This window comes from Sorex araneus, chromosome 2 (genome assembly GCF_027595985.1).
Source record: "Sorex araneus isolate mSorAra2 chromosome 2, mSorAra2.pri, whole genome shotgun sequence".
Lineage (NCBI taxonomy): Eukaryota > Metazoa > Chordata > Mammalia > Eulipotyphla > Soricidae > Sorex > Sorex araneus.
Genome location: NC_073303.1, coordinates 60,383,338 through 60,396,205, shown reverse-complemented (window position 1 = coordinate 60,396,205; position 12,868 = coordinate 60,383,338). Strand labels below are relative to the sequence as shown.

The window sequence follows — 12,868 nt, the reverse complement described above, 5'->3', positions numbered from 1 at the left end:
GCTTAGGAGAAAGAGGAATAACCTAAAGAACAGGAAAAAACAAATGTTAAAGGCCAGAGTGATAGTACACTATCACTATAGTGGGTAGGGCATTTGCCTTACATGCCACTGACCCAGGTATAATCCCAGCATCCCGTATGTCCTCAGTCTCACTAGGAGTCATTCCCATGTGGTCCCCCAAGCCCACCAATAATTCCTGAGCTTGAAGTCAAGAGTTACCTCTGAGCACCGCTGGGTATGGTCCCCAAAATGAAAATAAGACAGAGTCTGAAATTAAAATAATAATAAATGTAAAAAAAATTTTTTTAAATAAATTATCAGTTGCCTCTGAAGCAAAGACAAAATGTCTCTTATATTATTAAGGATAAGGTGCTATTTTAAAATTATCAAAGCATTCAAATATCCCTGAAAATGATTATTGCCAAAATGAAAACTTCTGATGAAGATTTAGAAATAAGTGTGTAATGATATTTTTGCAAAGAGAAGAAAAATAAGAGAGAGGAAAACATATAAGTAACTACAAGGTGTCTATTGTTTGAGAGATAGTTATTCTAGAAAGAGAACTAAGGAGAAAATCATCAGAACAAGTAATTCTCAGAACAAGGTAATGAGTCTCCAGGCAGCTATAACAAACTGAGAGACCATTACAGTGAATAATAAAAGTTCCAAAGCATGCCATTATGAAATTTCAAATACTGGAGACAAAGAGATTTGTCTGAAACTCCCCAGAGAGGCAAGTCAAATAATAAACAAAGGACCCTCCCCCAAAAACAGATTTTTCCATGAAAATGTAAGGCAGAATGTAATAAAGCAATGACTTCAAATTGGATGAAGAAATTACATGTAACCTAAAAATTAGTTACTCTGTAAATAAAGTAAAAGTTTTTACATACTGCCACAAAGATTTTTCTTTTTCATGGTGAACCCTTCTTTGTGAAATAATTAGTAACTGTTTTCAACAGACACAAGAAGTATACTAAATAAAAAGTGAAATCTAGGGTATTTTTAAGGGAATGTGAAGAGTTCTAACAGAAAAGATGAAAAAGTAATTATACAATCTGATACTACAGATCCTTTGTTGAGTATTAGATTTTACTAATACTAACTAACTGATAAATTGGCAGTATGATACCAATTAGTACGCATAACAAGAAAGAAAATGGATTCAAATATAAATAGACTTATTTCTTATTAAAAAGCCTACTGGTAGATATCTTAAAGCATGAGTGACAACTCTGTAGATTTATCATAGACCTCCTGGCTTTTCCATTTAGTAAGCTTGTCTCATGGCAAGTTTGTCTTATGATCCCCAATAGTTGTTAAAATTCCAGTTATCGTGTCTTTATAGAAAAGTATAAAGAAAACCTGAAGTCTTGCCTTCCAAGTTGAACCCATCTTTTTAAACATCCATCTTGTAAATTTCTTAAAACACTTTTATGTATATATCATCTGTCTGGGTTTTTTATATTAGGAAGTTAATAGATTAAAACTGGAACACAAGGAGCAAATTAAGCATCTTACAGACAGATATGAAGATACTCAAATACCTGTGGTGCATTATTGCCTCTGTGTAAATCTTGTTATGGAGTAGAAGCTTCTGTTTATTAAAATCACCTTTGTAGAACTCTTTTACTTTTCAATATAAACAGATTCTGGTTTGGATTTTTCAAATCAAATTTAACAATCCATTGCACAAAGTGAAGACAGTGCAAGAAATACAGAATATTAACCCCATCAATAAATGGGGAGAATAAATGAATAGAAGCTTCCTTAAAGAAGAAATACAAATGACCAAAAGGCTCATGAAAAAAGTGCTCTACATCATAATCATCAGGGAGATGCAAATCAGTATAAAACTGAGATAGCATCTCACACCACAGAGACAATACACATCAAAATACAAGAACAACTAGTTCTGGCATGGATGCAAGGAGAAAGGGACTCTCTTTCATTGGTGGTGGGAATGCTGAGTAGTCCAGCCTTTTTGTAAAACAATATGGATATTTCTCAAAAAGCTAGAAATTGAGCTTCCATTTGACCCGGCAATACCACTTTTGAGAATATGCCCTGGGGGCCCAAAAACACACAGCAGAAATGCCATCTGCTCTGAGCAGCAATATTCACAATAGTCAGAAACAACCCATGTGCCTGAGAACAGACAACTAGATAAAGAAATGATGGTACATCTACAGAATGAATACTACTCAGATGCTAGGAAAAATGAAGTCGCAAAATTAGCTTATAAGTGGATGGGCATAGAGAGTACCATGATGGGTAAAGAGAAGGAGAGGGACAGACATAGAATGACTGTACTCATTGGTGGAATATTTAATAAAACAATGTGGAAAGACAGGGACTAGAAGAACTGGTCCACAGTTGGAAACTTCCCACAAGTGTGCAGGGAGCAGAGGGCAGTTAGGATAGAGAAAGAGCCACTATAACAATAATAATAACAATGATCACTCTGGATAAGAACTGAGCACTGAAAGTAGGTAAAGGGATATACATGATAACCTTTCAGTACCTGTATAGCTAACCATAATGCCTAAAAGGAGAAAGAGAGAGAGAGAGAGAGAGAGAGAGGAAGAGGGACAGGGAGAGGGACAGGGAAAGAGACAGGGAGAGGGGGAGGGAGAAAAAAGTGCCTGCCATAGAAGCAGGCTGTGGCAAAGAGTGGCAGAAGAAAAACTGGGGACATCAGTGGTGGGAAATGTACACTGGTGAAGGGGACAGGGTTGGAACATCGAATGACTGAAGTGCAATCATGAACAACTTTGTAGCTGTGTAATGCATTGTGATTCAATTAAAAAGAAAAAAGAAATACAGGGTTTCCTGGAGTTATGGAAGATAATAGGTTGTATATATGAAGAGGAAAACTAGTCACTTTCCAAGTAGAGGATGCATTATGTGAGGTCTCGAGTTTCTTAGTCTGGGCATCGATTCACCTGGCGATTAGGTTATTGGTGGAGATATACAAGAAAAAGTGGAAGCAAAGGTATTTCATGAGTTCAGAGTTCATGAGAATGGCAAAGGAGGAGGATCAGAGATTCAGACTCAATGGTTGAGCTGACACCCTTTGCCCACTGACTCAAGGAGTTGCAAATTGCGTAGTTCCCCTAAGTTAGACTGTCTTCCTTTCAGTGCAGAGATTTTAGAATACCCATTTCAATGTTCTGTTATTTATTTTTGAGTTATAAGAACTTTCAAGTGTATGTCATGTATACATATATATGACGAAGCAAAAGGATATTTTTATTTATAATCAATATATAGGATATTCCCAGAATTCCAAAGCTGCTATCATATCCTTTTCAACCAACACTCACTCCCCAAAATAGTGGCGATCCTGAACTGCCAGTTTGCCTGTCTGAAGTTTATAGGAGTGTAATTAAACAATTAAAAAAATCAATGTAGGGGGCTGGAGTGATAGCACAGCAGGTAGGGTGTTTGCCTTGCACGCGGCCCACCTGGGTTCAATTCCCAGCATCCCATATGGTCCCCTGAGCACCGCCAGGGGTAATTCCTGAGTGCAGAGCCAGGAGTAACCCCTGTGCATTGCCGGGTGTGACCCAAAAAGCAAAAAAAAAAAAAAAAAAAAAAAAATCAATGTAAAGATTGAGTGAAAACTCCATAGTTGTCATACAACTAAACAAACTACGATGGCATGGTCTATACAAAACCATTTTTTCCCCACGTAATGAAATTAGACAAGAATTTTTTCTGTTACTGAAATTGCAGGTTAAAATATAATTTTTACTAAAATGTGTCAAGAATGAAAAAAAAAGTCAGGGTATTGTTCCTTAGCCTCATGTTATACTAAATTCCCCTGGGTCTCCGAAGCCTGCTGATAGAACTCTTGTACATTTTCCCATTAGGCATCTTCGTGAGCGTCTTGGAGTTAAACGTGATCTCTGTTGTTCTAGGCAAGGGCCCACGAAGCCGGAAGTCCTGTCGATTCAGTGGCCTGGGAAGCGGTCAAGCCGCCGAGTTCAGAGACACAACAGCTTCTCCCCCAACAGCCCGCAGTTCACTGTTGGCGGGCCAGGTAGCGCATCTTTGTCTTTTTTCTTGAAAATTGACTTGAAAATTTGTGTTTCTACATTGACTTTTTTTTTAATGGAGCTAAAGAAAATGCAATAAAATGCTTTCTTTTATCAAACAAGTTTACCAAGATGAAAGTGGCAACATGTTGAAGGGTTGAAAAACCAAGATAAGAAACCTAGCTCTCACTTCTGTCCGAAATCTGGCGGTTGTGTCCAGCCAGGACACAGTGATAGAGGATAGAGAGTGGTGGAAGATAGTTCCACCTCCTGATCAATGAGAGACTAGTGAAAACTAAAGAAACCCAAGCAAAAGGAGGACCCTTTTTTAAATACTGTAGATCCTTATGTGCAAAAGTTTTCGAGGTTACTAAGGCATACTTTAGATTAACTAAGTTAACTGTAGATTATATTTACACAGGCTCTATTTTGTTCATAAATTAATTTTTTCTGTTGTAAAGCACAATGATTCTAATTTTGGCAACAACTTCATTGTGGAAGTGCAGTTCCTTATTTTGGCATCAGAATTTATTTGGTGGGTTTTGAGAGATGTTTCACCCAAGAAGGCTGATAGAAAGAAGACTCCTAATAGGACAGATTATCCCTTTATCATTTTTGGTTTCATTTGCTAACATTCAAAGCTAAAACAAAACTTTCATAATCTTGAATTCAATAATATATTCCTATCAAAGAAATTAAATAATACCATTTGTAGAAAATATTGTAAGCAAGTTTATTTTGGGACACACAAGGCTGTTTGTGTAGGGGTCTCAGATCACTGCTCTTTCCCTTACACCTTTGCACCATATTTATAACAGCAGCAACAATCAAAACTAAATTTTTATGCTTAACCTGGTGCAATATAGAGATTATACATATTTATCTATAGTGATAAAGATGCAATTAGGTATACAGGCACACACACACATGTAAATATTTGTGAGTATTTTTGAGTCTATTTTACATATGTTCTCATTTAATCTTCATAGTGATATGAGAATGGTAATATTATTATCATTTTTAAAATAATAAAATTAGAGCCCTAAGTGTCAAGTAATTTGACAAAGCTCAGTAGACCCAGTCTACCCTGCTAACCGGTGTGTCACAACGACAGCACTCATATGGATTCAGGCTACTCTTTACAATGGTTGGCACTAGTTACACTGGCCTTAGACTCACAATTTTTATTAAATAAATTATTTATAATTGGTTTGCAACAACTTCACATCATTGTGTGTATATATACTAACTATGCCCACCACCAAAATTCCAAAAGTATACATCATAAAAATGACCCCCCTTGACCCAACCCTCCCCCTTTTTCTCTAGTAACTGCGATTACTTTTATAGTTTAGGAACTATAGAGTGTGTGTGTGTGTGTGTGTGTGTGTGTGTGTTGATTATTTGCTTTGGTTATATATGTCACACATATGAAGGAAACTACTCAAAATACGCAATTATTTTCACTTCCTGACTGATTTTTATTAGTGTAATCACCTCAAGTTTCATCCACGTTGTTGCTAAAGCAGTTTCACCTATGTCAGTAGCTGAGTAATATTTCAGTGACTTAGGCATTTTTTAAATGCCACAATTTATACCTTGCTATCATCGGGGCTATGCATTCTCTAGTCTTTGCCCTAGAAATTTAGAGTTATTATTTAGAATTATTGATTGATGTTTTGCTTTATTCGAAGAAAAATTGGCTAACTTTTTTGAGTTCCAAAAATGGCTCTGCAGAATCTCTTATTTTGAATATCAAAGGCTACATAGGAAGCAACATAAAAAAGAAATAAAAGACTCATGAAATGAGTCCACTGGGATGCATGCATCTGTGGAAATCAATAACTTAGAAAGCATCCTGTGAATATTTGTTAATGCATAGATTAGTTGCCAATACTGCGTTTTTCCTTCAGGAGAAAGGGGAGACATTGAGGTAACCAAAACATTCTGCTCTGTCTAGAATTTTACGTGTTGCACTAATGATTTTCCCCAAAGGCTTGCTAGAGGAAGATAACCAATGGATGACCCAGATAAACAGACTCCAGAAATTAATTGACAGGCTGGAAAAAAAGGTGAGTGCTTCTGTTTTTTCTCTCCTCGCCCCTTTCTGTGGATATTGACCTCATTGCCCTTTCTATCCGTGGCTGTGTCATGCATAGAATATCAGTCATAACCCCAATAGTGAGGCTCGCATTAACTCTCATCCCCAGCCCTACTTAAATTTATATAGTATGTAAGACTGAACGGAGAGTTAAGTAAGTCTGCACGGACTCTCAGTGGCCTGGCTCTGTGTTGGATGGTGTAAATAGCAGCTCTTAATCATGCCTTGGTTGTAGTCTTGGAAATGTTTCAAAGTTATTCATGACAACTAATGCATATTAAAGAGATGAGATCACATACAAGCTTCTAGAAATTAGTATATATATATATATATATATATATATAAACTGATGGTTTGGGGTATTAAAACTGCCTTTTGTAGCAAGCAAACTCCAATGTGAAAAAGAGTTCTTTAGGGCTATATTTTATGTTTCAGATTACTGTATTTTTCTCTTGGCTTATTCAAGTAGCCCAAAGTTGTCCTGATGTTGTGATATTTCCCTCAAACAATTTTGATGAAATAGCAACTTTGTCAGTCAATAAAAATATGTTTTCTGTGCATACCAGACATCAAGGAATATTATATTTAAAAAACAGTTACTGATTATAAAGAATTGTTTAACCTTAAAAAACATCCCTCCAGAAGAGAGTTATAATTTTTGTCATGTTTGTGGCAACCTATAATTAGGTTTACAGTTAATGCTAAGTGACTACTGTAGACTAGGTGGATCCCAGTCTGCTCGCCTGCAAGAGTGAACACCGTGTTGCAGTATTTGGGAAGGATTTCATGTGGAAAGTTATGGAAAGATGAGCTTAAATAGAGTTCTAAAAAAGAATAACAAGTGGGAATTTTAATTACTTGTAACTGTTGTCTGTTTATTTGGTTTTGGAGCCAAACCTAACAGTGCTCAGGACTTACTGCTGGTTCTGTGCTCAGGGATGACTGCTGGTGGGGTCCAAAGGACCATATGGGCTGCCAGACATCAACCCTGGGTTGACCATATGGAGGGCAACTGCCCTACCTGCTGTACTATCTCACCACTCCCAATATTTGTCTCTTTAATCAGAAAGACATTTTATTTTTCCTGGAATGATATAAAAATTCTCCCAGAATCTGGAGTCCAGCCTGGAACCTGAGACTCAGAAATAGTCAGGAGACAAAATCATTCTAGCCCTCTCCAAAAAAAAAAACAAGAAATCCTCAACTGTCTGAAGTTGCGTGTCCTGGAGTAAATGAGTTCCAATCCTTTTTAGTGAACTGATATTCTATCTAAAATTTCAGGAGATAAAATCTGGTTCATCTTGTTACTACCCCATCATGCTTTTTGGGTAGAGAAAGGAGAACGCCATGATCACAGAGGACAGTCTTAAACCATTGTATGAAAAAAAGAAAATTCACTAAACGCAGCACTGTAGCACTGTTGTCCTGTTCTTCATCGATTTGCTCCAGTGGGTAGGGCATTTGCCTTGCATGCAGATGACCTGGGTTTGATTCCTCCATCCCTCTCAGAGAGCCTGGCAAGCTACCCATGGCGTATTCGACATGCCAAAAACAGTAACAACAAGTCTTACAATGGAGATGTTACTGATGCCTACTGGAGCAAATCACTAAACGTACTGAATTAAATTGAAGATAAACCATTGTGTTACCATTTCAATTGGATATTAAGTGCTGGTTAGCTAATAAATATTTGTTCTAGAAAGTAACATTTTATCAAATATAAAGAAGATGGTGATAGTCCCCAGGAAGGATGATGGCGTGAGGGAAGGCTAAGTGGACTGTGTGAGTAAACTGTTCTATTTAGACAAGTGGCAATGAATAAAATTGTGAAGGATGAGGTCGCATTATGGGTAATCTTCAATAGCAGACAAGGAATTTGGACTTGGTTTTAGAGATAGCTGAGGGCACTTATTAATTTTTTCCAACAGCCAACTGACATAACAAAGAGATTTGCTAGATTAAAAATCGAAAATGTGGGGACTGGAGAGATAGCACAGCGGGTAGGACGTTTGCCTTGCACGCGGCCGACCCGGGTTCAAATCCCAGCATCCCATATGGTCCCCTGAGCACAGCCAGGGGTAATTCCTGAGTGTAGAGCCAGGAGTAACCCCTGTGCATCGTCAGGTGTGACCCAAAAAGCAAAAAAAAAAAAATCGAAAATGTTCATCAAGATGCAAAATCAGTTGGAACAAGAAAATTCAGTCAGAGCTCTCTGAGTCAGCTTAAACAATGGCAATAAAGGGCAAATTTTAGAATTGAACATGCTAAGAGCATTTGCCTTCCACACAGCGACCATGGTTCAATCCCCAACATCACATATGGTCCCCTGAGCTTGCAAGATGTGCAGGAGTAAGCTCTAAGCATCACTGGGTGTGGCAAAACAATGAAAGGGGAAAAAATGAAGCTTTGTCCACATCTGAAAGCAGATTTTCCCTCCTGAAAGCAAAAATTTTAGATAGAATATCAGTTCACTAGAAAAGGTTGGAACTCATTTACTCAGGGCATACTACTTCAGACAGTTCTTCTTGTTTATTTGAGATAGCCATAATGATTTTGTATAATCACTGTCACTGTCATCCCGTTGCTCATCGATTTGTTCAAGCGGGCACCAGTAACGTCTCTCATTAAGAGACTTATTGTTACTGTTTTTGGCATATTCAATACTATGGGTAGCTTGCCAGGCTCTGCCGCGCGGGGTCGATACTCTCGGTAGCTTGCCGGGCTCTCCTAGAGGGGCAGAGGAATCAAACTCGGGTCGGCCGCGTGAAAGGCGAACGCCCAACCGCTGGGTATAATTGTAATAAAAAATAATAATTTTAGCTTAATTTATTGACTTTAATAAATATAGTAATAGGGGCTGGAGTGATAGCACAGCGGGAAGGGCATTTGCCTTACACACGGCTGACCTAGGTTCGATTCCCAGCATTCCATATGGTCCCCCGAGCACTGCCAGAAGTAATTCCTGAATGCACAAGTCAGGAATAATCCCTGTATCGCCAATTCTGACTCAAAAAGTAATAAAAAAAAAACAATAACAATAAATAAAATAGCCATCGCCCTAAAAGTGAAGCTGCAAGTCCTATGATGGATATGGTCTCTGCAAAGGGGCTTCTGCATTGAGCCAGGCTCGAAGAAGTACCCTAGGAGAATCCTGTCCATTCGCGTCCCTGTGGTTAAATTTGACCTCTTAGGAGACAAATAACTTATAGTAAGAGCTCGTTCTAATCAGAGATCCCAAACTTATTTGGCCTAACCCCTCCCCTCCTTTTCAGAAAGCAAACTCTGCACCCACTGGAAATTGACCTTCTTTAAACAGAACAAACAGGAAACACCCCCACAATCCCAGCCTGGGACGCCCCTACTGTCGCCCTGAATCATTCTAATCAATCTACACGCCCCTCCAGCCCCCTTGCCCCTCAGGGAAGAGGGGATAGTATCACCCACTTTGAGAATCACAACTTTCAACTTTTTTTCTTCCTAATTTCATTCATTGATATGTAAACTGAATCCAAAAAATAAAAAACATAAGAAAAAATAATGGCTTCAAAAATTAACCTGCCAGATAGAGGGATCCCAAGAGTCTTAAACAAGACTCTTACTTAGAAGGTGTGTTGCTACTTAAACATTTCAGTGCTAAGCGTGATACTTAAGTATTTTATTGCTAAGTTTGAAAGAGCACAATTATCTATTTTTAAAGAGTTTTGAAGTTGTGTCTTGATAGTTCTTTTTAAAGGAATCCAACTTGGCTCATACCCTTTTCCCACCCCAACTCTTAAATCCTGGTAACAATGTCTCTTTTGTTCCAGGTTCTTTTTTTTCTTTTTTTTTTCTCAAGCCCCTTCTTCCTGTGAAAAGGGTTTTATTTTTAGGACAATGTCTAAGAGATTTGCTGAAGGGACAATGCGATGCTCTACATTGGCACACCTGCTGTGTGGAACTCAGTGTGATCCGGTGTTAATGAATAGGAAAGTAGTGCACGATCAGTTTGCTTCTACAATGGATTCTCAACTAAGTTTTTTAGATTAAAGAAACTACTCCGTCACCACCCAGAAGCTAAGCATATGTCATGTCCCTGCTGGCTGTCTCGTCACCTGTAGTTGGTAGCACGTGGCTGGAGCACCCTTTGAAGAAGGTGTGCCTGTGCTAGAACACAAGCTGTCTTTTCTCTCCATTGAGTTTTTATACTTAATCTCCCATGTGTTGTCAAACCAAACTCGGTACTACTCATGTGGGGTTGGGGGAAATAACACTTGCTGGAAATAAACTCTCCAAGTTTCTCCAGGTATTCCTTCTTTCCATTTGAGCTTCTGTAATAATTTATTGAGACATGTTGTAATTATAGCTCTTGATTTAGTTCAAGTCAGCAGAAAATATTTTTTTTGTTTGGGGACCACACCTGGCTTTGCTCAGGGTTTACTCCTGGGTGTGTACTCAGGGGTTAGCCTTGAGAGAGCTTGGGGGACCAAATGGGGTGCCGGGGATTGAACCTAGGTCAGCCACATACAAGGCAAACAACATGCCCACTATATTAGCGCTTCAGCCCCAGCAAAAAATATCTGTAATGGTAAATGATACAACAAGAATAACTGTTTTATTCTTTTCTTTTTAAAGTTTAGGTAATAAAGTAATAACAAATTGAACTCAACCATACTGACTACTTTTAACTTACTCAATGGGAAAAACTAATCTTTATTAGAATAACCTAATTTTAAGTAAGATTATTTTATCTCCTTTCACAGGTGTTGCTTTTAATTTAATATTTACCATAAAATAGCTATAATTTCAGCATATGGTATTTCTTTTCATCTCTTATTCTGTCTTGTCCCTTCTCCTTTTTCACTAACCGAAGGATCTCAAACTTGAACCGCTAGAAGAAGAAGTTATTGATGGAAATACCAAATCTGTAAGTAGTTTTTCAAGGTCACTTTTAGAAATGTGTACTTCAAAATTTTTATTTTCTTCAACATTATTGTCTCCGTGGAAATTGGAAAAAGTAATACTTCACATACTTTATCTTGTCTTTTCTAAATTGTGATTTGCAGAAAACCAATGTCTACTCAGGATTTTTATAAAAGTAAATGGTATGTAATCCGTGCACAATAAACATTTTGTACACATGTAAATTAATGATTTATTGAATTATTTATTATATGACTGCCAGGAAAAAATAAATATCAAATTATATTATAAACATATTGCATAAACCTTGCTCTGCTGAGCCAGGCTGAGCCAAGATGTGCTGTACTTTGTGACTGGATTGCCATATTGCCAGCATTGAGCCTAGTGGTGAGTACATGGCAGAGGCCCAGAAAGATTTTCCAAAGAAAATTCCTCTTTACAAGAATAAAACATTATATGCCTGCTTCCCCCAGTCTCCGGCGACCCAGGGGTCACACCCATAAACCACCTCCTGCCCGACCCAGATAATCTCCTCATTGGCCACCATCCAGAACTCACAGTTGCTTCTCCCAGAAGCGACCATAAAATGTGCCCCCCATAACCACGCTACCAGACTCCATGCTAGGCTGTTTTCACTTGGGGTGCCCCGAAGGGGGGGCAGGTAAAGCCCTCCTTGCCCCAAGGGACCCAGCCCCGGCAGCCGACCTCCACAACTCAACCACTGCCACTATCCAGGCCTCTTTCAACATGCTCGGGCCAAGCCTCATGCATGAGTGAACATATTTCTGGACTGCACGGCCATCATAAGGCACTCCCTATTCATTTTCCATAATTACCAGATGATATTTGATGGGGTTCAGACAGTAGGCAACAAAGCATAGGGGGAGATATATATATATATACATACATATGTATATATATATATGACTGGGGAACACCTGTAAAGGCAATTAGAGGCAGTCCCAAAAGCCTCCATCCCTCTGGGAGAGCCCGGCAAGCCACCAAGTGTATCCCACCCGCAGCAAGCCACCAAGTGTATCCCACCTGCACGGCACAGCCTGGCAAGCTACTCATGGCATACTTGATATGCCAAAAACAGTAACAAAGACGGTCCTCATTCCCCTGACCCTGAAAGAACCCCCAGTAGCCATCAGGCTACACTAGCATGTGACAGGGATGGATGGAGACGTCACTGAAGCCCGCTTGAGTGTATCGATAAACCACGGGACAATGGGATGACAGTGATACAGTGATACTGAAAAGAAGTCACCAGATTGGTAGTAATTGATGGAGACTTTAAAAAGAAAAAGATCCTAACAGAGATGACAGGGAGAAATGAGTGAGTAAATCAACTCATTGAAAAGAAACACATGTCACACATTAGTGAGCTTATTTTGAGGATTTATAGCACAATCTGTTGTGGGAAATTATATGTCTGCATATATAATTACAAGTCAATGGAAATTTGGATTCTAAAATATGGGATATCTCTAGACAATCAGTTTTCTTATTAAATATATTTTCTACTATATAGATCTTAAAGGGGTAATGATAGCCACATAAAAAAGCAAACAAAAAATACCTTTCATCTCTGCACTGTGCATTTCTTTCAGAGATCTTGCCTACATGATACTTCTAAATGTGATCGTGAGTCTCTGTCAGACACTGGCCTGTGTGTCCTGTCTGAACTCTGAACAGACATAAAGAATCATCCAGCGAGAAAGTGAAGGGAGTTCTCAGAAAGGCTTAAAAATGATTGTGATAAATAAAATCTTAGAGCTGCAGACACTTCACCTGGTAAAAGCTGTATTTGCACTGATGATCAGTG

At 38.5% G+C, this 12,868-nt stretch overlaps 1 protein-coding gene across 1 annotated transcript in view; it reads left to right on the top strand.

The window, feature by feature from the left end:
* NECAB1 (N-terminal EF-hand calcium binding protein 1) overlaps positions 1–12,868 on the top strand; it is a 194,094-nt gene that overhangs the window by 156,821 nt on the left and 24,405 nt on the right. Inside the window, exons 7-9 of the mRNA XM_004602353.2 lie at positions 3,924–4,045; positions 6,036–6,112; positions 10,991–11,044. Coding sequence (XP_004602410.2) covers positions 3,924–4,045; positions 6,036–6,112; positions 10,991–11,044 — 253 coding nt within the window. The remainder of the gene's footprint in view (positions 1–3,923; positions 4,046–6,035; positions 6,113–10,990; positions 11,045–12,868) is intronic.